Source organism: Hemitrygon akajei, unplaced genomic scaffold (genome assembly GCF_048418815.1).
Source record: "Hemitrygon akajei unplaced genomic scaffold, sHemAka1.3 Scf000065, whole genome shotgun sequence".
Taxonomy (NCBI): domain Eukaryota; kingdom Metazoa; phylum Chordata; class Chondrichthyes; order Myliobatiformes; family Dasyatidae; genus Hemitrygon; species Hemitrygon akajei.
The window spans coordinates 5,011,855-5,034,244 of NW_027331951.1; the positions used below are offsets into that span (position 1 = coordinate 5,011,855).

General features: G+C 46.2%; 1 protein-coding gene across 1 annotated transcript in view; it reads left to right on the top strand.

Annotated features, from left to right (window-relative positions):
- The window catches only part of LOC140721955 (uncharacterized), a gene marked incomplete at its 3' end in the record, with an annotated part of 38,839 nt that extends 17,074 nt beyond the window's left edge, over window positions 1-21,765 (top strand). The window contains exons 2-10 of the mRNA XM_073036779.1: window positions 3,093-3,251; window positions 4,960-5,091; window positions 12,443-12,539; window positions 14,867-15,066; window positions 15,211-15,298; window positions 15,873-16,033; window positions 18,566-18,737; window positions 18,831-18,896; window positions 20,714-21,765. Coding sequence (XP_072892880.1) covers window positions 3,093-3,251; window positions 4,960-5,091; window positions 12,443-12,539; window positions 14,867-15,066; window positions 15,211-15,298; window positions 15,873-16,033; window positions 18,566-18,737; window positions 18,831-18,896; window positions 20,714-21,765 — 2,127 coding nt within the window. The remainder of the gene's footprint in view (window positions 1-3,092; window positions 3,252-4,959; window positions 5,092-12,442; window positions 12,540-14,866; window positions 15,067-15,210; window positions 15,299-15,872; window positions 16,034-18,565; window positions 18,738-18,830; window positions 18,897-20,713) is intronic.
- Between the last annotated feature and the right edge of the window lie 625 nt (window positions 21,766-22,390).

Sequence of the window (22,390 nt, forward strand, 5' to 3'; positions counted from 1 at the left end):
CACTGCTGGAGGACTGAGCGCCGGTGTTCGGCTAAACGGTCTCCTAGTCTGTGGCGGGTCTCCCCAATGTATAAATGGCCGCATCGGGAGTACCGGATACTGTATATCACCCCAGTTGACTCGCAGGTGAAGTGGTGCCTCACCTGAAAGGACTGTCTGGGGCCTGGGATGGTGTTGAGGGAAGATGTGTGGGGGCAGGTGGATGAGTGCCCGGAGGGAGGTCGGTGAGGAGGGATGATTGTATAAATGGACAACGGAATCGCGTCGGGAGCGAAACGGAGAGTCTGGGGTTTGAGATGACAACATCCAAATAATCAAGCTTCCCTTTAAAACTGAGATGAGAGAAACCTCTTCAGAAAAAAGAGTGTTCAATCTGTAGAGTTTGTAACAACAGATGGTGATTCAGGCTGTCACCGCGTATATTTACGGCAGAGGTTAATATATTATTGATCGCTAACTATTGATCATTTTTGTTAGCCAGAACTACTAGAGAATTAACTGAATACAGCACGTTAAAAGCAGACTTTACAGTTCTAGATTCTTCGTTTCAAAATGGCTGCAGTGTCAACCTTTGTCACAATGAAACTCACAGCATACGATGTTGAGTTTGTCATTTCCCTTTTCGGTTATTTTGTGGTGAGCTACTTCCTCCGTTTCCAGGGTAACGGCCCACCAGAGCTGCAAGAAGAGCTGCACATCTTTTTAACGCTCAGTGTTCACCGCCTCTCAGGGTAGAGACAGTGGTCTCAGGAGCAAATGAAACAGAATGATAGTGGGAGGAAAGGATGCTGTGAGCATTGGCGGTATGGAATGAACTGAGAACATAGAAGCACAGAAACATAGAGAACCTGTAACATAATACACTGGCCCTTCGGCCAAGAGTGCTATCCCAAACATGAACTTTCTTTCGAGAATTCCTAGGGTTACCCATCATCTATTCCTCTAAGTTCCATCTACTTGCCCAAAATTCTCCTAAAACACCCCACTCTATCCGCCTCCACACCGTCGCCGGCAGGCCATTCCACGCACTCACCACTGTCTGCGTACAAAAACCTTACCCAGACATCCCCTCGGTAACTATTTCCAAGCATCTTAAAACTGTGTCCTCTCGCGTTAGCCATTTCAGCCCTGAGAAAAAGCCGCTGACTATCCACACGATCAATGCCTCTCATCATCTTATACACCTCTATCAGGTCACATCTCATCCTCCATCTGTCGAAGGAGAAAAGGGCCAAGTTCACTCAACCTATTCTCATAGGGCATGCTCCCCAATCCAGAAAAAATCCTTGTAAATCTCTTCTGCAAACTTTGTATAGTTTCTACAACCTTTCAGTACTGAGGGGATGAGAACTGAATCCAGTACTCCAAGTTGGGTCTGACTAGGATCCTAAATAGCTGTAACTTTACCTCTTGACTCTTGAACTCATCCCATGGTTGATGAAGGCCAATGCACCGTACGCCTTCTTAACCACAGAGTCAACCTGCGCAGCTGCTTTGAGTGTTCTATGGACTCGGACCCGAAGATCCCTCTGCTCCTCCACACTGCCAAGAGTCTTACCATTAATACGACATTCTGCCATGATATTTGACCTAACAAAATGAACCATCTCACAATAATCTGAGCTGAACGCCCTCTGCCACTTCTCAGGACAGTTTTCCATCCTATCAATGTCCCGCTGTAACCTCGACAGCCCTGCACACTATCCACAACACCCCCAGCCTTTGTGTAATCAGAAAACTTATTTCTTTTGCAATTGAATTTTTATTGAACTTCATAATCAAATAAACATTTCCAAAAGATATACATCAGAAATTGTGCATACATATCATATAATCGTATTTGCCACAAATATCACCTCTCATGATTTTGCCTTCTTATACTACACATTGTGCTTTCCCCTTACACTCCTTCTTCACCTTTCCTGCCTAACCCCTTCCTGCTTCTCCTCCCCCACCCCTTGATCTTTCCCCTTACTGTTATTTTTGCACCTGGCACCTACCAGCGTTCTCCTTTCCTCCCTCCCCACCGTATTTATAGTGCTCCTGCCCCCTCCCTCTCAGTCCTGCCGAAGGGTCTCGGCCCGAAACGTTGACTGCTCGTTTCCACGGAAGCTGCCCGAACTGCTGAGTTCCTCCAGCGTGTTGTGTGTGTTTCTTAGACCCCAGCATCTGCAGAATATTTGGTGTAAAATCCCGCTCCCCATACTAACACGGGTTATACAGACCAAAGAACAAACTGCCGGAGGAACGCAGTGGGTCGGGCAGCGGCTGTGGAGGGAAATGGACCGTCAACATTTCGGACCGAGACTCTCCATCTGGACAGATAGTTGACAGGAAATATTCAGAGAAAAGCGGTGAGGGGTGGGGATGGGGCAAGAGCTGGGGAGAGAGAGGTGGATCCAGGTGAGGGGGGAGGTGGCAAGGTGGAAAAAGTGACAGGGGTGGGAGGTGAGTTGTGTGGCAACACGGGGCTGCAGAAATAGAATTTAATTCCATGGAGGATTATAAGAAGTTAGAGAGTGTTTGATTTAGAGATTTACCAGACTGATTCCTGGAGGACGATGAAGTCTCAGTGATCGTCTTCACATAAAACAGAGGCCGGTAGATGTGTGGAGACCGAAGGGATCGAGGAAATGAGGATCGGGGAGAAACATGTGGGCTGAGATGGGAGAGCAGCCGCCATCTTGTTTTTGGTTTGAGGAACTGAACAGACTCCTCCTGCTGTTTCTCACTTGATGTTATAGTGTTCCTGTCCAGTGAGGCTCCGGAGGATTGTGAATAGAAATTACTGTTTATAAACATACAAGTGATTTCAATGAAACCCGCGCAATTCCTGTTCGGGTGGGCATTGTGTATCGGACCGGGATGGAATCGAACCCGTAAAACTCCAGGAACCGGGAGGCCGAGCAATGGGGACGGCCAAATACAGAGGGGAAAATTAAAAATGTAGCTCGTGTAAGTATGAAATAAGGTTTAAAATGCGGCAGGTAGGTCGGGCAGTGTGTGAGGGGCGAGGAGCAGAGTCCCCGGTTCAGGAAGGAGTCCCTCCACCCGTCACGTGATCCAGCGTCTGGCTCCCATTTCAAACACAGATCTGGAGCATCTTAGGTTCTCGCTTCCGAGGCCCGCCCCCGCTCTCACACTCTCCGGATGGGCGGTGCCTTTCTTTGCGCTCTCTGTTGAAGCGGGTCGGCGGCGGGGAGCAGGTGGACCGTTACTGTCTGCGGGAAAAATTAATCAAGTTCTCAGCGGTGAGCATTGAAGCGGATTGTGTGTGTGTGTGTGGGGGGGGGGGGAGTGTGGCTGTGGGTACCTGATGTCGGGCAGAGAGTCCTATTAACTTCCTCGAACTGGCGGCCTCGTCCCGCTTCCTGGATACAACCTGTCGTGGTCGGTCCGGGTTATGGGACCTTCACGCCGAACCGCCTGAGTTGAGCCGCCGCTCAGCCCCTGGTGTTCTGGTCCCAGGAGCGGGATGAGGTGGTGATGCCGAGATTAAACCCATGCATTAAGATGTACCTGGTGAACTTTACCTCCATCACCCGGCCCGGTAGCGGATCCAGACTTCACCTGGATCGATGCCTGGGGTCGATATTTGTTTTAAATGCTTCCATCACACCGGAAGCGGCCGTTCGGTTCGCTGTGTGCTTGCAGACAGCGAGGGTTAAACAGAATGATCTCATCCTCGCGACACGGCTCCACGTGTATGAGTAGATGCATCTTTCCCCCGTTCAGACAGAGGTTTATTTGAACGGGGCGGGGTAAAAGCGGCCATTTCAATTTTAGTTTCACCGTTACAAAATGGCTGCAGTGTTCGTCTTTGTCATAACGACACTTGTAGCACATGATGAGTTTGTTATTTCCTTTTTCGGTTATTTTCAGTGAGCCACTTCCTCTGTTTCCATGGTGACAGCTCGTCAGAGCTGCAGCGAGTGTTTCTCTGGTTCTGTGGTCAGGGCCTCTCAGCGCAGAGACAGCGGCCTCAGGGGCAAATGCAACAGAGTGATGGTGGGGGGAAAGGATGCTGTGAGCATTGACTGTATGGGCTGTGTTACACCAGGGTCAGAATGAACTGAGAACTGACAGAGTGATAATGGGGGGAAAGGATGCTGTGAGCATTGACTGTATGGGCTGTGTTACACCAGGGTCAGAATGAACTGAGAACTGACAAATTGGTTGGGGTGGGGTGGCATTGACAGTCAAGGGTGGCAATCAATTACTATCTGTGCATTAAAATGAAGAGGGAGGAAATACTACAGTTGCAGGAAATTTAAAGTGAGGAGGAGAAAAATACTGGAGACGCTCAGCAGATCTCGGACAGTCTTCCACCATTTCACCTTTCAGAGATGTAGTTTGATGTACTGAGTTCCCAGCATTTTCTACTTTGTAATTTTACATTTTGTTTCTGCTACACTGCGGGAAACATAGCAGCCAGCTGTGCTGGGCACGATCCCACACAGCAGGAAAATTGTGATCAAATGTGCTCGGTTTTGCTGCTGGGGTCAGGCTGAAGTGTATCCGCATCCTCTACACAGACCGGGGAACCAGCCTGAGCCCCGGCCCCGGCAGAGGGTCATTAGGTTCCAGTTCCACCTTAGTCTGTGAATCGGACATGGCAGGAACACCACGGCAAATCGCCCGCACCAAAGCGTCTGTGTGTGGGTGATGATATTGGGCTGGTGACTCTGAGGATATGGAACTGGCAGTATGCGGGCTTCAGTCCAGGTTGGTAATTCCACAGCTGGGATCGGAATTTTCTCAGTCTGGAGTGAAGCTGAAGTCTCGGGCGGTTGGGCATCAGTCATGGGGAAATCACCCTCTACACTGCCCAATAGGACATCATATCTGTCAAGTATTTTGGATATTATTTAAGAGTTCACTAGGGAGTTGGGTGAAGTTGGGCAGTGATGTTGTTTATCCGAACTTTGGTAAAGTCTGTAACAAAATCCCGCGTGGCAGCTGATCGGGGAGGCTCGGTCACGATGGAGTCACTGGGAGCTGGCGAGGAGGATTCCCTCCGGGCTCGAGAACAAGAAGCACAGGGAGATGATTGAAGATGGTTTTAGCGAATGGAGGCATGTGACGAGTGGGGTGTGTGTGTCAGTGTTGAGACCTCTGTAATTCACTATTCATGCCATTGATTTGTGTATGAATCAACATGGCTACAGAGAGCATTATGTACAGTTGTGTTCACCCTACTGTAGTAAATATATTTGCAAGCTGGAGAGGGTGCGGAAGAGATTACTGAAGATGTTGCCTGGACTATTGGGCCGTCGAGTCATAGGAAGCGTTTGGCCGAGCTGGATATTTATTACAGAGGAGAATGAGGGTGACATTGTAGGAGCTGATGGAATCAAGTGGGAGATTAGATAATGTGGATGGTCGTGGTATTCTCCCCAGGGTTCAAGATCCTAAATTGTTTTATGTCACTCCAGTACACAAGTGTGAAGGAGAACGAAATAAGTGTTACTCTGGATCCAAAGCAAGACAGAAAAATAATGATGGAGACCAAAATAATAGACAAAGCACGATACATAAAGTATGATCGTTTAAAAATATTGATTGTCTGTCCATAACGTGAGGTTAAGCACAGGAGTGTCTGGACATATGAGACTGACATTGATTGTCTGTCCATAAAGTGAGGTTAAGCACAGGAGTGTCTGGACATATGAGACTGACATTGATTGTCTGTCCATAAAGTGAGGTTAAGCACAGGAGTGTCTGGACATATGAGACTGACATTGATTGTCTGTCCATAAAGTGAGTTTAAGCACAGGAGTGTCTGGACATATGAGACTGACATTGATTGTCTGTCCATAAAGTGAGGTTAAGCACAGGAGTGTCTGGACATATGAGACTGACACTGATTCTTCTTCTGCATGTGACTTGCGCCTTACATGCCTGGCCGATCATGACTCTCCACATCCAATGATCCCCAACAGCGTCGATGATACCTCGCACACTTAGATCTGTTAATTTTTTCACAGTGTCCATATATTTTCTTCTTTGCCTTCCTCTGTCACGTTTCCCAGGCATACGGCCTTGCAATGTAAGACATTCTGATCCTCCCTTTCTAATGACATGGCCCAAGAGTTGAAGTTTCCTCTCATGTAATATTCTCATTAATGATCTTTTTGTCTGGGCATGTTGGAGTACTGTCTCATTAGTTACCCCATCTCTAGATGATATTTTCAGAATTCTTCTGAGAAACCACATTTCTGTTGCTTCTAAGTTTCTTTGGAGTTCTGATGTTACCGTCCATGTTTCGGAAGCATACGGCAAGATTGACCAGATGTAACATTTTAGTAGCCTAAGCTTTGTTGTCATTGAAACGTGTCTGTTGGGAAAAATAGATTTCATTTTTTGGAAGTTGTTTTTGGCAATGGCAATTCTTCTTTTTATTTCTACTTTACTTCCAGCATCTTGTGATATAAAGCTACCATGGTAATTACAGCTGGTCTTTTGTTCAATCTCTTTTGTTACCGATGGACAATTGGCACTTGGGAGAATTCTGCTCTTTTGATGTTACGATATATTTGGATTTTTTTTTACAATTGATGGTTAGACCAAAATCTGCACTTGTTTGTGCTACTTTGTCTCGGAGGATTTGTAGGCCTTCTGCAGCACTTGCTATTCGGGTGGTATCATCTGCATATCTCATATTGTTGATGTTAACACCTCCAATTTTTATCCCATTTAGGTCTTCTATTTCTTTGAAAATCATTTCAGTATAGATATTAAATAATTTCAGTGAGGCAACGCATCTCTAACTCCTGTTTGAATTTTAGTGCAAATGCTTATTAAATCATCAATTTTTACCTCCACCATTTGATTCCAATATACATTTTGAAGAGATTATTGGTCCCTTCCGTCAATGTTTAGTTTAGTGAGAATTTGAAATAATTTTTCACGCTGATTTTGTCGAATGCTTTAGTGAACTCAATAAATCATAAAAAAGACATCATTCTGATATTCAATTGCCCTTTCTGAAAGTATTCGTAGTATGACAATTGTGTTCCTAGCTCCTCTATCATAAATAGACCCTTATTGCAGCTTAGAAATGTCTGGCCTTAACTTGTTTTTGATTCGACTCAGAACAATTCTCAACAAAATCCTTATTATGTAATTCACAAGACTGATTCTTCTATAATTTTCACAGTCAATAGTTCCAGGAATTTTAGGCAGAGTTATAAACACTGATTTCAAGAGATCGTCAGGGAATACACCAGACTCATATACGCCATTAAACACTTCAGAAAGAATGTCTATGCCCAGATCTTCTTGGGCTTGTATCAGTTCCATTGATATTTCATCAGGTCCAGTGGCCTTACCATGATTCATGCTTTTCATTGCTTTAGTTATTTCTTCTTTGGCAATCGGTGGGCCAGAATTAGGGTGTTTAATATCTGGGGGTTCCCCTCTACTACCTTCAGAAAAAGCTGCTCTCTATACTGAATCCAGCTGTCACATACTTTATTGATCTGTTATGCATCCTGTAGAGGAGGTTTCCTTAATCCCAGTAATTTCCTTTTTTTGTGCATATCTTTGCTGTTGTTAATATAGTCTTCTACTTCATTGCATTTTTGATTCAGCGATTCTTCCTTTGCAATATTGCACAATTGTCTGGTCTGTGACTTTTATTCTATGTTCATAAGTTGACGGTGGGTACAGGAATGTCTGGACATACGGAAAGTGACATTGATTGTCTGTCCATAAAGTGACGTTAGGCACAGAAGTGTCTGGACATATGGAGACTGACATTGATTGTCTGTCCATAAAGTGACGTTAGGCACAGGAGAGTCTGGAACTGTCAGGAAATGTTAAACTGGTAGTGGGTGGGGTGTGGAGCGTGGGTTAGTGAGTAGAGGTGTTGATCAGGCTTACTACTTGGGGAAAATAACTGTTTTGAGCCTGATTGTCCTGGCGTGTGTGTTACAGATCCACAATTCCTTTAAGGTAGCACCAGAGTCATAAAGAGAGTTTTGGGCAGATTGACCTTCACAACGCAGGCTATTACGAAGAGGGGTTGGGATATTAATGCTAAAGTTGTAAAGGGCACCGTGATTTTACAATAGGCAGAATTGTCTGCACTTCTGGCCAGCTGCTTGGAGGAAAGTTACCGATAAGCGTGAAAGAGTGCAGGGAAAATTACACGGACATTGCTGGTATTTCAGGAATTTATTATGGTGATAGTTTGAACAGGTTAAACTTTGTTACCTGGAATACAAGGGAATGACGGGGTACCCTAGCAGGGTTCCAACTTTTCTAAGCCATTTTGCCCTACAATTAAAGGAAGGGTCTATGGACCCCAAGTTGGGAATCCCTGCTAGAGATACAGAAATCTATGATGCTATAAGCAGGGTGAATGCAGGGAGACATTTTCCCCTCAGGCTGGGTAAGATCATGGATTTAGGGCAAAAACTGACACTTTGAAGGGGAATCTGAGGGGGAACTACTTCACTCACTGGGTGGTGCGAATGCGGAAACAGCTCCCAGCAGAAGCGAGAGATGAAGGTTCTAATGTGGTATTTGAGCTATGTTTCGTTGGGTATCTAGATGAGAGAGGTATGGAGGGCTGTGGTCTGGGTGCGGGGGGATGGGACCACACCGAACACGACACGGACTGGATGGGCTAACAGTCTGTGCTCTAAGGTCTCTGTGAATCTCAATTGAAACTTCTGCACATCATCGACATTTGTTGCGGAAGGGTCGTATCCAACAATTGTTTTTTTATGTTGGACCAGCATCTACGCCGCTGAGAGTTCTGTAGAGCTGGAACCACCGTGAGATTTACCGAATGCACCTCGACAGGGTAAAAACAACCACCGGAATTTTAGTGTCACCATTACAAAATGGCTGAATGTTCAGTTCATCTTCGTCACAATGAAACTGAGAACATGTGACACTGAGTTTGTTGTTTCCCTGTTCGGTTATCTTTGCGAGCCACTTCCTCCGTCGCCAGGGCAACGGCTCACCCGAGCTGCAGATAGTGTTGAACATGTTTCTCGCTCTCTGCTTGCTGACTCTCAGAGGAGAGAGAGTGGCCTCAGAGACGAGGATGCTTTGAGCATTTACTGTCCGGGATGGAATGAAGAAGATTGCAGGGATAGTATTTATGCAATTCTGTTCTGGGTGTCAAACATCTTGCAGACAGTGAATCGTTTCTACGTCAAAAGAACAAAAAAAAAATCTCCTGTACTGAGTGCTATATTTTCAATTTTATATTTAAAACATTTTGTTCCTGTTACACGACGAGGAAAGGGGCTGCTAATTGTCCTGGGCTACACCGCACTCAACAGTAAAATAATGAACAACTGTGCTCAGTGTAACTGTGGAGACAAGTACCAGCGCCCTCTTTGTGACCCAATGCTCACGTTTCCCGGCTGATGCCCGTCCAGACAAAGGATCATCAGGCTCCAGTTCTGCCATGGGTTGGTGTGGGAGTGTATGTTTTTGAACTGGGATTAGCTGAGACACTGCCGCATATTACCGACAGAAAAGAGCCCTGAGAGAGTTGGTGCTTGAGATACAATCTTGGGATGGGGGCTCCAGGAATATGGAACTGGCAGTGTCTGGGCTTCGGTCTACGTTGGTGCTTTTACAGTCGCGGTTTGATGATCCTCCTTTCGCAATGACGCAGACGTCTCCGGGGGCTGGATATTGGTAGCATGAATCTCTCATTGTGAGATGTGGGAACTCCCAGTGTGAGGTGTGGGAAAGATGTGTGAGTCTCTCGGTGTGAGATGTGGGAACACCCGTGTGAGGTGTGGGAAAGATGTGGGAGTCTCTCGGTGTGAGATGTGGGAACACCCGTGTGAGGTGTGGGAAAGATGTGAGAGTCTCTCGGTGTGGGCTGTGGGAACACCCAGTGTGAGGTGTGGGAAAGATGTGAGAGTCGCTCGGTGTGAGATGTGGGAACACCCAGTGTGAGGTGTGGGAAAGATGTGAGAGTCTCTCGGTGTGGGCTGTGGGAACTCCCAGTGTGAGGTGTGGGAAAGATGTGAGAGTCTCTCGGTGTGGGCTGTGGGAACTCCCAGTGTGAGGTGTGGGAAAGATGTGAGAGTCTCTCATTGTGGGCTGTGGGAACTCCCAGTGTGAGGTGTGGGAAAGATGTGAGAGTCTCTCGGTGTGGGATGTGGGAACACCCAGTGTGAGGTGTGGGAAAGATGTGAGAGTCGCTCGGTGTGAGATGTGGGAACACCCAGTGTGAGGTGTGGGAAGGATGAGAGAGTCTCTCGGTGCGGGCTGTGGGAACACCCAGTGTGAGGTGTGGGAAAGATGTGAGAGTCTCTCGGTGTGAGATGTGGGAACTCCCAGTGTGAGGTGTGGGAAAGATGTGAGAGTCTCTCGGTGTGGGATGTGGGAACTCCCAGTGTGAGGTGTGGGAAAGATGTGAGAGTCTCTCGGTGTGGGCTGTGGGAACACCCAGTGTGAGGTGTGGGAAAGATATGAGAGTCTCTCGGTGTGAGATGTGGGAACTCCCAGTGTGAGGTGTGGGAAAGATGTTAGAGTCTCTCGGTGTGGGCTGTGGGAACTCCCAGTGTGAGGTGTGGGAAAGATGTGAGAGTCTCTCGGTGTGGGATGTGGGAACTCCCAGTGTGAGGTGTGGGAAAGATGTGAGAGTCTCTCGGTGTGCGCTGTGGGAACTCCCAGTGTGAGGTGTGGGAAAGATGTGAGAGTCTCTCGGTGTGAGATGTGGGAACTCCCAGTGTGAGGTGTGGAAAAGATGTGAGAGTCTCTCGGTGTGGGCTGTGGGAACTCCCAGTGTGAGGTGTGGGAAAGATGTGAGAGTCTCTCGGTGGGAGATGTGGGAACTTCCAGTGTGAGGTGTGGGAAAGATGTGAGAGTCTCTCGATGTGAGATGTGGGAACTCCCAGTGTGAGGTGTGGGAAAGATGTGAGAGTCTCTCGGTGTGGGCTGTGACCCTCTGAGTTTGGACCTGGGATACCACACCTGATCTGATCCAGATAAAATGAGTCAGGGGATCAAGCTGTCCGGGTTTATGAGATGTTGAGCGAGTATTTCTGTTCTGTGCTCAGGTGTTTGGTTGTGAAGTTCCTTTGGAAGCAAAGCAGAGGACGAGTCCCCATTCCATCCCTCACAGGGAGAGGCTGTGGTTAAATACGCTGTTTTGTGTTTGCACCGGTAGAAAGAGACCGGGGTTTCAGAATTCAATTCGTATATGGAAATTCCCCCTGACCGTCACCTGTCCATCTGCCAGTGGGAGTCAAAGAGAAACTCAAGATGCTGAAGATAGAACAGAACATGGAACAGTACATCGCAGGAACAGGCCTTCCCGCCACAATGGTGTGCCAAACCAGCTGAAAAGTAAATCAACACCCTCCGAAATAAACTAATGACTCCCTCCTACACAATGTCCATATACTCTCAATCTTCCTCACACCCATGTGCTTATCTAAACGTTGCTTAAAAGCCCCCATTGTATTTGCTTCCACCACCGTAACAGACAGGGCAATCCAGGCATCCACACCTCTCTGAGTAGAACAACTTACCCTCAGTCTGAATCAGAGTTTCCATTGACTCACTCAGAGAAAGTTTGGTGAGTCTTATTTACTCAAACGCTAGTTCTTTGGTCATTACATTTCTGTACCAAGGGAAGTAGAAAATAGCTGGAGTCAGACTGAATAAGCCTAGAAATACCATTTATGCCTATCAGACGCAGTCGCAATCAATGCAGATGTCAGCATCAGCTCTGCGAAGCCACGCACATTCCCTCACATTGCTTGTCCATTTCCAACATCACCTCTGACCTTTCCTTGCTTCGTCTGTGTTACGTCACAATTATCTCAAAATTCGTGGAGAATTTCCTCCCGTTAGAAGACGCCGCTGTTGTTTCCTGCTGCAGTGATTGCAGAAATGTGGAATCACCACGAACTACAGCAACATGTCATTGACTCCTCTGTCTATTGCAAGCTGCAATGATATACTTGCCCTCGAGTACATCGTCGTGCGAGCCTCTGCTGAGAGCAAACCCCCTTGAAGCCAAATGTCCCAACACCACATTTCACTCAGTCCTAACTAGCAAATGCCAACCAATAATTTATATTTACATACCCTGTCGTCATCAAGTTCTTTTCTACTAATAAATTGCCAGAACCTGCGAATCTGTGATTAAGCAGAATTAGGTTTTACAATGAAGTTATGTTCCTGTTTGACCCTGTACCAAAGGCCTGAAAATTAGGACCATCTCAGAGCACACTGTGGTCAGCATTGTCTCGATGGGTTGAATGATCAGTATCTGTGATCTGTTGCTCTGTGCCTCTATCGGAAGGATGCTCCAGATATCACTGGACAGACAGACAGACATGGTTTGGGAGTTGATGTGAACTGCGGCTCTGATACAGAGAATGGTTGTATTGTCACATTTGCAAAGTAATCCAACTCTCTCTGACTCACCGTCTGCTTGTTGTGTGTAATTCAGGGCATCACCAGCAGGTGGAGCTGTCCAGCACCGGGATCAGAGTGTAAACAAGACGACGACAATCAACAACCGTCAGTCAGAATCAGAATGGCTACAGGTATGTTCACCTGGATCTTTATAACTAAACTTCTGCCCTGTTGGTGCACAACAGTTCAGACGAAGAAGCTTACACAGGCGCTAACAGGGCAGAGAAAAAGTTTCATCAAGCAGTGTTATTGATCCCGCTGGTAAAGTGCCTTTGTGTAATCGATCGGTCCAACAGTTCCAGCGCAGGGACCTGACACCAGTAATGGTCGAATGACTCCGCTCACCAGGCAAAGCTTCACCTGAGTGAAAGGAGCCGGAGACCCTGAATCAGCAGCGTGAGAGTGAAACACAAACAGGAATGTGACAGCGGTGCTGTTTGTTAAGTAAAAGACAGACGGACATACTTTATTGATCCCGAGGGAAATTGGATTTCGTTACAGCCGCACCAACCACGGATAGTGTAGAAATATAGCAATATAAAACCATAAATAATTAAATAATAATAAGTTAATCACGCCGCGGAAATCCGTCCGGGACCCGCCTATTGGCTCAGAGTGTCTGACACTCCGAGGGAGGAGTTGTAAAGTTTGATGGCTACAGGCAGGAATGACTTCCTATGACGCTCAGTGTTGCATCTCGGTGGAATGAGTCTGTGGCTGAATGTACTCCTGTACCTAACCAGTACATTATGGAGTGGATGGGAGACATTTTCCAAGATGGCATGCAACTTGGACAGCATCCTCTTTTCAGACACCACCGTCAGAGAGCCCAGTTCCACCCCTACAACATTATCTAGGTTCAGGGTCTGTTGCACATCAGGGCCTGTTTAGAGGTGAAAGACATCTTCAACTTTCATTTACAAAATTCAGAGACAGGTGACAAGAGCATTTCCTGGATTTCAGAGATTGTGCGATAATACAACATTTCATGTTTTTGTCAGGGCAGCTCTCAACTCCCCCCTCGCTGCGCAAAGTAGATGAGGGGAGTTTTCCGAACTCAGTTTTCTGTAGCCGAGCCGGGAACATTGCCAGCCTTGGAAATGGCTGAGGATCAGGAGACACTTCATTTGTGGTCTGCATTGGTCTGTCACTGTCTGGTATGGAGGGGCTACTGCACAGGACCGAGAGAAGCTGCCGGAAGTTGTAAATATACAGGGAGCGATGTCTCAGAAAGGCAGCGTCCATTATTAAGGACGTCCAGTACCTAGGGCATGCCCTTTTCTCACTGTTACCATCAGGGAGGAGGTACAGAAGCCTGAATGCACACACTGAGCGATTCAGGAACAGATTCGTCCTCTCTGTCATCCCATTCCTAAATGGACATTGAATCTTTGGACACTCCCTTACTTTGTTCAAAATATAGTCTTTCTGTTTTTGCACATTTTTAAAAAATCTATTCAATATATGTAATTGGTTTACTTGTTTACTTATTATTTTTTAAAATTTTATTCATTATTATTTTTTCCCTGCTAGATTACCTATTGCATTGAACTGCTGCTGCTAAGTTAACAAATTTCACTTCACATGCCGGTGATAACAAAACTGATTCAGATTCTGTTTTACGTGTGCAAGTTTACCCTTCAAGCTCCCGTGTTCCGGGGCAAACTGTCCCAGCCGAACCAGATAACAAACAACCCCATCCGCTAACGTACTTGTGAATCTCCCCGACACTCTTCCCAGCTGAATCACATCCATCCTGTAGATTGCTAGCAACTGCATCCTTAGGAAATGCAAAGCTCTCTCAGCGAGACTTTGTTTAGCTACTGGAACTGCACGCAAGACTCTCCCTTTGCCAATGACTTGTATAGTTGCTACGTGACAATTATTATCCAGGAGACGGGATGGGACCCAGGGGACCAGGCATCATGGGCTTCAAGGTTATGTTCAATCTGTAACCCATGGGACTGGACGTTGTCCATCTCAAGGCAGTGGTCAGTCTTTGACCCAGGGGACAAGACAGTGTGTGACAAAGCAACCGGAGAACGTTCGATCTGGAGGATCGGACCACGAGTAATCCAGTGGCTTGTCTGTGAGTGATACAGGTGACTGGACAGTTTGTGATCCAGGGAGATTTATGTTTCTGGGAGATAATTCCAGTGGTAATTCCCGGTATCACCTAATGCCTTTCCATTAATAACCGCTGGTTATTGGTGTGTTCATCTAATGCGTAGTCGGTGATCAGTATTACTGTGTCTATCCAGTTCTTTTTCTGGGAGTGGATGTGTCCACTCACTGGCTTATCGGGATGGTCACCTAGCAGGAGGTGTGGTTCACATTCACCAGCACAGTCCCAATCCAAATCCGGTCAGCCGGAGTCCCGGCTCCATTGCAGACGCCCTTTGTGAATCCTTGTTCGAGCATAAATAACTCTAAACCGGCAATTCATCATTTACTGCAGGTGGGAAATTAAATCGGGTACAGAAAGTACTCAAGAGGTTTTTACCAGACATCTCATCGAGGAAAGATGATCGGGACACGGGAAGCAAGGTTCCAAAGCAGGGTCAGATTGAGAGCAATGTCCCAATGGAATGCGGTCCGGCCGCAGAGGAGGAGGAGCAAATTCAGCCCAGAGACAGTGATGTCAGAGACACTGAGCAGGTCCCTGGACCCAGCACAAGTGAGGCGACTGCCTGTCAGCTCAGAAACAGTGACGTCAGAGACACTGAGCAGGACCCTGGAACCAGCACAAGTGAGGCGACTGCCTGTCAGCCCAGAGACAGTGACGTCAAAGACACTGAGCAGGACCCTGGAACCGGCACAAGTGAGGCGACTTCCTGTCAGCTCGGAAGCTCATTAAACACGGAATTGTCAAGTGCCCAACAGGGAGTGGGTGAGTGAGACATGAGGGTGATGTGTTCGCAGAATGAGGTGGGAAGTGGGTAAATGTTATTCCTTGTTGGAGAGTTGGTCAGAGAGGGGAAAAGTGTGAGCGTGGTGCATGCGGTGTCGTGTGGCACCGGTTACCGCACTACAGGAAATGTCCTACCTGTTCTGAGGATTTCCAGGATGTGTATCGGAGGAAATGCAGCTATCCGGATCAGAGAGTATTTCCAGGATATGAGTTATGGGAAATGCATTCGCCAGGATAGAGAGAGTATCTCTGGGAAGCGACAGTCCCAACATTTATTGCCCATTTTAAACTGAAATCGGTGAGTGGGTGGGACCGTGGGAGAGACAGGTTTCTGGTGAATGGGTTCCTTCTGGGAACGTCTAGCACAGCGCATTGATGGGTCGGTTTTTTAAGGCCAGTGTTGGAGATTAGGGCAAAATACGTGTTTCCAGCTGAAAGCAGGTAAACATTGAGGTTCAAGACATGACTGGTTTGTTAGGGCTGGGTGAGAGCGGTGGAGACAAGCGATATTTGAGTTTGTGACTACATTCTCATTTTATATTCGCAGAGCTAGAGTTTACAATCTCCGACCTCCTGGCAGAGGGGGGCGAGTATCAACTGTACCAACTGACCAAGTTCTACAGGGACAGACTCAAACATGCAATTGAAGAGAAAGTTGAACGACTCGGTTGGATGTTGACAAAGGAGGGACATTTCAGTAGAGAAGAAAATGAGGTGAGTGTATTTAGTGTATTGTCACTGAACTGCTGGTATCAGAGGGAATACTGATCGATATTAATCTCCTGCACGTTCTAGGAGTTCTACATGGCAATGGAGACTTTGATCTCTGACTTGTCTTCAGTAGATCTGTTTCAGCTGTTCAGGTGGGGCGCACTGGGAACTGCAGGTTCAGAGTCACCTTCTCCTCTCACACCTGCTGTATTTATCAGTGTTCCGGACCTCAGTCAGACCTTTGTCTTCAGTAGATCTGTTTCGGCTGTTCAGGTGGGGAGCACTGGGAACTGCAGGTTCAGAGTCACCTTATCCTCTCACACCTGCTGTATTTATCAGTGTACCGGACCTCAGTCAGACCTTTGTCTTCAGTAGATCTGTTTCAGCTGTTCAGGTGGGGAGCACTGGGAACTGCAGGTTCAGAGTCACCTTCTCCTCTCACACCTGCGGTATTTATCAGTGTACCGGACCTCAGTCAGACCTTTGTCTTCAGTAGATCTGTTTCAGCTGTTCAGGTGGGGAGCACTGGGAACTGCAGGTTCAGAGTCACCTTCTCCTCTCACACCTGCTGTATTTATCAGTGTACCGGACCTCAGTCAGACCTTTGTCTTCAGTAGATCTGTTTCAGCTGTTCAGGTGGGGAGCACTGGGAACTGTAGGTTCAGAGTCACCTTCTCCTCTCACACCTGCTGTATTTATCCGTGTACCGGACCTCAGTCAGACCTTTGTCTTCAGTAGATCTGTTTCAGCTGTTCAGGTGGGGAGCACTGGGAACTGCAGGTTCAGAGTCACCTCCTCCTCTCACACCTGCTGTATTTATCAGTGTACCGGACCTCAGTCAGACCTTTGTCTTCAGTAGATCTGTTTCAGCTGTTCAGGTGGGGAGCACTGGGAACTGCAGGTTCAGAGTCACCTTCTCCTCTCACACCTGCTGTATTTATCAGTGTACCGGACCTCAGTCAGACCTTTGTCTTCAGTAGATCTGTTTCAGCTGTTCATGCGGGGAGCACTGGGAACTGCAGGTTTAGAGTCACCTTCTCCTCTCACACCTGCTGTATTTATCAGTGTACCGGACCTCAGTCAGACCTTTGTCTTCAGTAGATCTGTTTCAGCTGTTCAGGTGGGGAGCACTGGGAACCGCAGGTTCAGAGTCACCTTCTCCTCTCACACCTGCTGTATTTATCAGTGTACCGGACCTCAGTAAGACCTTTGACAAGGTTCCGCAAGGAAGGTTAGTTAGGAAGTTTCAATCGTTAGGTATTAACATTGAAGTAATAAAATGGATTCAACAGTGGCTGGATGAGAGATCCCAGAGAGTAGTGGTGGATAACTGTTTGTCAGGTTGGAGGCCGGTGACTAGTGGTGTGCCTCAGGGATCTGTACTGGGTCCAATGTTGTTTGTCATATACATTAATGATCTGGATGATGGGGTTGTACATTGGATTACTAAGTATGCAGAGGATACTAAGATAGGTGGCATTGTGGATAATGAATTAGTTTTCAAATCTTACAAAGAGATTTAGGACAGTTAGAAGAGTGGGCTGAAAGTTTGCAGATTGAGTTTAATGCTGATAAGTGTGAGGTGCTTTATTTTTGTAGGGCTAATCAAAATAGGACATGCATGGTAAATGGCAGGGCATTGAGGAATGCAGTATAACAGAGTGATCTAGGAATAATAGTGCATAGTTCCCTGATGGTGGAATCTCATGTGGATAGGGTGATGAAGAAAGCTTTTGGTATGCTGGCCTTTAAAAATCAGAGCATTGACTATAGGAGTTGGGAAGTAAAGTTAAAATTGTGCAAGGCATTGGTAAGCACAAATTTGGAGTATTGTGTACAGTTCTGGTCACCAAATTATAGGAAAGATGTCAACAAAATATAGAGAGTACAGAGGAGATTTACTAGAATGTTACTTGGGTCTCAGCACCTAAGTACAGAGAAAGGTTGAACAAGTTAAGTCTTTATTCTTTACAGCGTTGAAGTTTGAGGGGGAAACTTGATAGAAGTATTTAAAATTAAGGGGGAATAGATAGAGTTGACGTGCATAGGCTTTTTTCCATTGAGAGTAGGGGAGATTCAAACAAGAGGACATGAGTTGAGAGTTGGGGGCAAAAGTTTAGGGGTAACACGAGGGGGAACTTCTTTACTCAGAGAGTGGTAACTGTGTGGAATAAGCTTACAGTAGAGGTGGCAAAGGCAGGTTCAATATTGTCATTTTAAAAAATGGATATGTATATGGACAGGAAAGGAATGGAGGGTTATGGGCTGAGTGCAGGTAGGTGGGACTAGGTGAGAGTAAGCGCTCGGCACGGACTGTGTTACTGTGCTGTAATAGTCATATCGTTGTATGACATAAGTGCAAGGGCTGCATATCTGGACTGTTGAACAGGCATTCAGTCTAAAATTAATTTTGCATCTTATCAGGACCGTCGGTCAAATTCACCTCAGCTCATTAATCCAGGATGAATATTAATCTGTGAGATTCGCCATGTCTGTCCATCTACTCCAGAATAAATTAATTGTTTGCTTTTATAGAAAGTCACTGAACTGACAGAGAAGGGAAACCGGACAGAGAGTTCCAGACTCTTCCTCAGTTTGGTGATGGGCAAAGGCTCCCGGGCCCGGAGGGCGATGTGGGAATCCTTTGTGATGTGGAGGACTGAGTTACCGAAGTTGGACAGGATACTGAGGGAAATACAGGAGCTCGGTATGGTAAAAACACGCACTGAACACAAAGGCACATTAAATAATTGTAATTATTTAGTTTTGTTTTCCTGAACTCTTTTTTTGATTTAAACAGGTCCTGACCCAGAGGAATACATAAACATCGCACAAGGGTTGTCTGAGTTACCCACTGAACTGACAGGTGAGTGATGAAATCCTCAGTTCACACCGCAACTCAAATGTTAGACTGTGACTTGGCGGAATCTGGGAACGAAAATCCACCATCAATCATTCGCCGATCTCTGGTTTCAGGTTACAATTCAGATCATCTCTCGTTGCAGCCTGAACATTGTAAAGTGTATTTTTCCAGCTGTTCCAGCTATTAATGTATTAATCCAGCCCTTGTGTCTGCTGAACCCTTCGCTACGGGTCGTAACACTCTGGGAATCCCCACACACCCCAGACAGGCTCCTGACACACCGTATGACCCAGTCCAGGTGACCTTTCTCTCTTCAAACCTTTCAGATTGCGAAGAACCTTCTCCTTCGTAATAGATAGATAGATAGGTAGATAGATAGATAGATACTTTATTCATCCCCATGGGGAAATTCAACCTTTTTTCCAATGTCCCATACACTTGTTGTAGCAAAACTAATTACATACAATACTTAACTCAGTAAAAATATGATATGCATCTAAATCACTATCTCAAAAAGCATTAATAATAGCTTTAAAAAAAAGTTCTTAAGTCCTGGCGGTTGAATTGTAAAGCCTAATGGCATTGGGGAGTATTGACCTCTTCATCCTGTCTGAGGAGCATTGCATCGATAGTAACCTGTCGCTGAAACTGCTTTTCTGTCTGCACTCAATTCTGTCCACTGATGTTCTTTACAATTTGGAATTCTGCTAGTGACTTCCACAGAGTATGTCTGACATTTCCTTTTCACCCGTTACTAATTCTACAACTTCATTTTCCAGCGGTCCGATATCAACCCTCTACTTTTTTTCTCTTTATATATCTGGGAAAGAACAAAAAAATCACTTTGTTATCCTCTCTTATGCCATTGACCATAACATAGTTGCTCCAACACGACCCAGGCTGTGAATAATCTGCCCACATGTACTCTAAATTTACCCCATTTCACCTTTACCAAATACCCTCTGGTATGAGCCAACAATCCTAAATTGAAAATAAAATACAGGCTCTCTACCCAAAATCTTATCTCTCAATCTTATAAACATCAGGCAGATCTCTATTCAAACTCCAGAATAAACAATCCAAGTTTCTCAAAGCTCTACTTGCCTCACATGGCACCGAATCCAAGTAACATCCTGGTGAACCTGTTCTGCACCCTCTCCAATCATCCCCAGTGCTGGACAATCAGAAGTGAACACAATACTCTAGATGCTCCCTAAAACCATAAGACTTTGGAAGATAATTAAGCCATTCAGCTCAGGGAATTTGCTCCGCAATTGCTCTCAACCCCATTATCCTGCCTTCTCTAAATGTTGACGCTCTTCCGAATCAGGAACATCTCTGGGTAAAGAAACCTCCATTTCCCGCATGTTCTGTTCCTGTTTTGACACCATTGGTGTTTGCAGTGGACACCTGTGACTCCCCAGTGTGTAGCTTTGCCAAAATTCACAGTGTCCTGCTCTCCATATTTCATATTTCCACACCAGGTCAGCAATAACATCGTCTGTTAATTATGCAAACAATGCTTTAAATAGAGTGAAATGTTGTATCGGGAGTGCAGTCAGGATTGCAATAGGATATCAGGGGAATGTTCACCTTCATCAGTAATTAGAGTCAGAATATGTGGATTGGACATTTTTCTGAGACAATCATCGGTGTTAGTTCCTGTGTCTGTGAACAGAATTTTACTTTCTGTCCTAATATCCATGGAAGCATTGAATTAATTCATATAATCTCAAACACTGATTATTGGAATGTAGTTATAAAGTTCTTTGTCAGTTGAGCTAGTTAACATTTTGACCATGTTCTCTGTTCCCATGAAGATGTTCAACAGAAACACAAGGAGACTCTGCGGGCACAAACTGAAACACTGAGAGTGAACACGATCCTGATGAGGGAGAAGGTGAAGGTTTTCCAGCTGGTTGATCGATACACAAAGCTCACCGTCATTTCTACTCTTCGAGATCGGAGACTGGTGGAACACGAGCTGCTGGCAAGAGGCAGAGACCACGAGGATTATAGAGAGAAACATCTCCGTGGAGCGTTGGAAAAAATACAGACTGCTCAGTTATTCCACAGCAGTTTTTCACGGAGTAAATCCAAATCTGGGAGTTCCGCAGCAGTAGCCGGAGTGCCAGGAATAGGGAAAACAACAATGGTACAAAAGATTGTTTATGACTGGGCCGCGGGGAAAATATTCCAACAATTCCAGTTTGTCTTCAGTTTCAAATTCCGGGATTTAAACTCTATCAACTGCAGAATAAACCTGAGGGAACTGATTCTGGATCAGTATCCTTACTTTGGGAATATCCTGAGAGATGTCTGGAAGAACCCAAAGGGATTGCTGTTTATATTCGATGGTTTGGATGAATTCAAGCACAGAATCGATTTTGCGGACAGTCGGAGAGATACAGAACCCAAGCACCAGTGCCCAGATCCCGAGTGGTGGTGTGAAGTGTCTGACATAGTGTACAGTTTAATCCAGGGCAAGCTGCTCCCAGGGTGTTCAGTGCTGGTGACCACCCGCCCCACTGTGTTACATTTATTGGAAAAGGCAGAGATCAATGTCTGTGCTGAAATCCTGGGATTTGTTGGTGAGGAACGGAAGGAATATTTCATCAGGTATTTTGAAGATCAGACGGTGGCGGAAGCTGTTTTCAAACACCTGCAGGAGAACGAGATCCTTTACACTATGAGCTACAACCCCTCCTACTGCTGGATCCTCGCTCTGGCACTGGGCCCCTTCTTCACACAAAGAGTCAGGGACCCGCAGCGAGTTCCCAAGACCATCACCCAACTGTACTCCTACTATATTTACAACATCCTGAAAAACCACTGTTGTGAGATTGAGAACCCCCGTGATGTGTTACTCAGGGTGGGTCAGATGGCCTATAGAGGAGTGTTCGAGAAGAAGATTGTGTTTACAGATGGAGATTTGATCAACTACAATCTGCAGCCTTCCCAGTTCCTGTCCGGGTTCCTGATGGAGCTTTTGGAGAGAGAGGATTCTGCCCAGAGCGTGGTGTACACATTCCCACACCTCACCATTCAAGAGTTTGTAGCTGCAGTCGCACAATTCCTGAATCCACATCCCGAGGATATCCTGAAATTCCTCAATGAAGCCCACAAGACAAAAGATGGGCGATTTGAGGTAATTCTCCGTTTTGTTGCTGGTCTCTCCAACCCAAAGACAGCTCGGGGCCTGGAGGAGTTTCTGGGTCCATTTCCTCATCAAACAACCTGCCGGGTGATTGACTGGGTGAAGGAGGAAGTTACACGCCAAGGAAGAAACACGCGTGACACTGGTAAAACGAGACTCCTGAACACATTGCACTTCCTGTTTGAGTCTCAGAATGGTGGACTGGCTCAGGCCACACTGGGATCTCTGAAAACACTTTCATTCCGTGGAATGACACTGACCCCGGTTGACTGCGCAGTGCTGTCTCATGCCATCGGACTCTGTGATACAATAAAACACCTCAACCTGGAGTACTGCCACA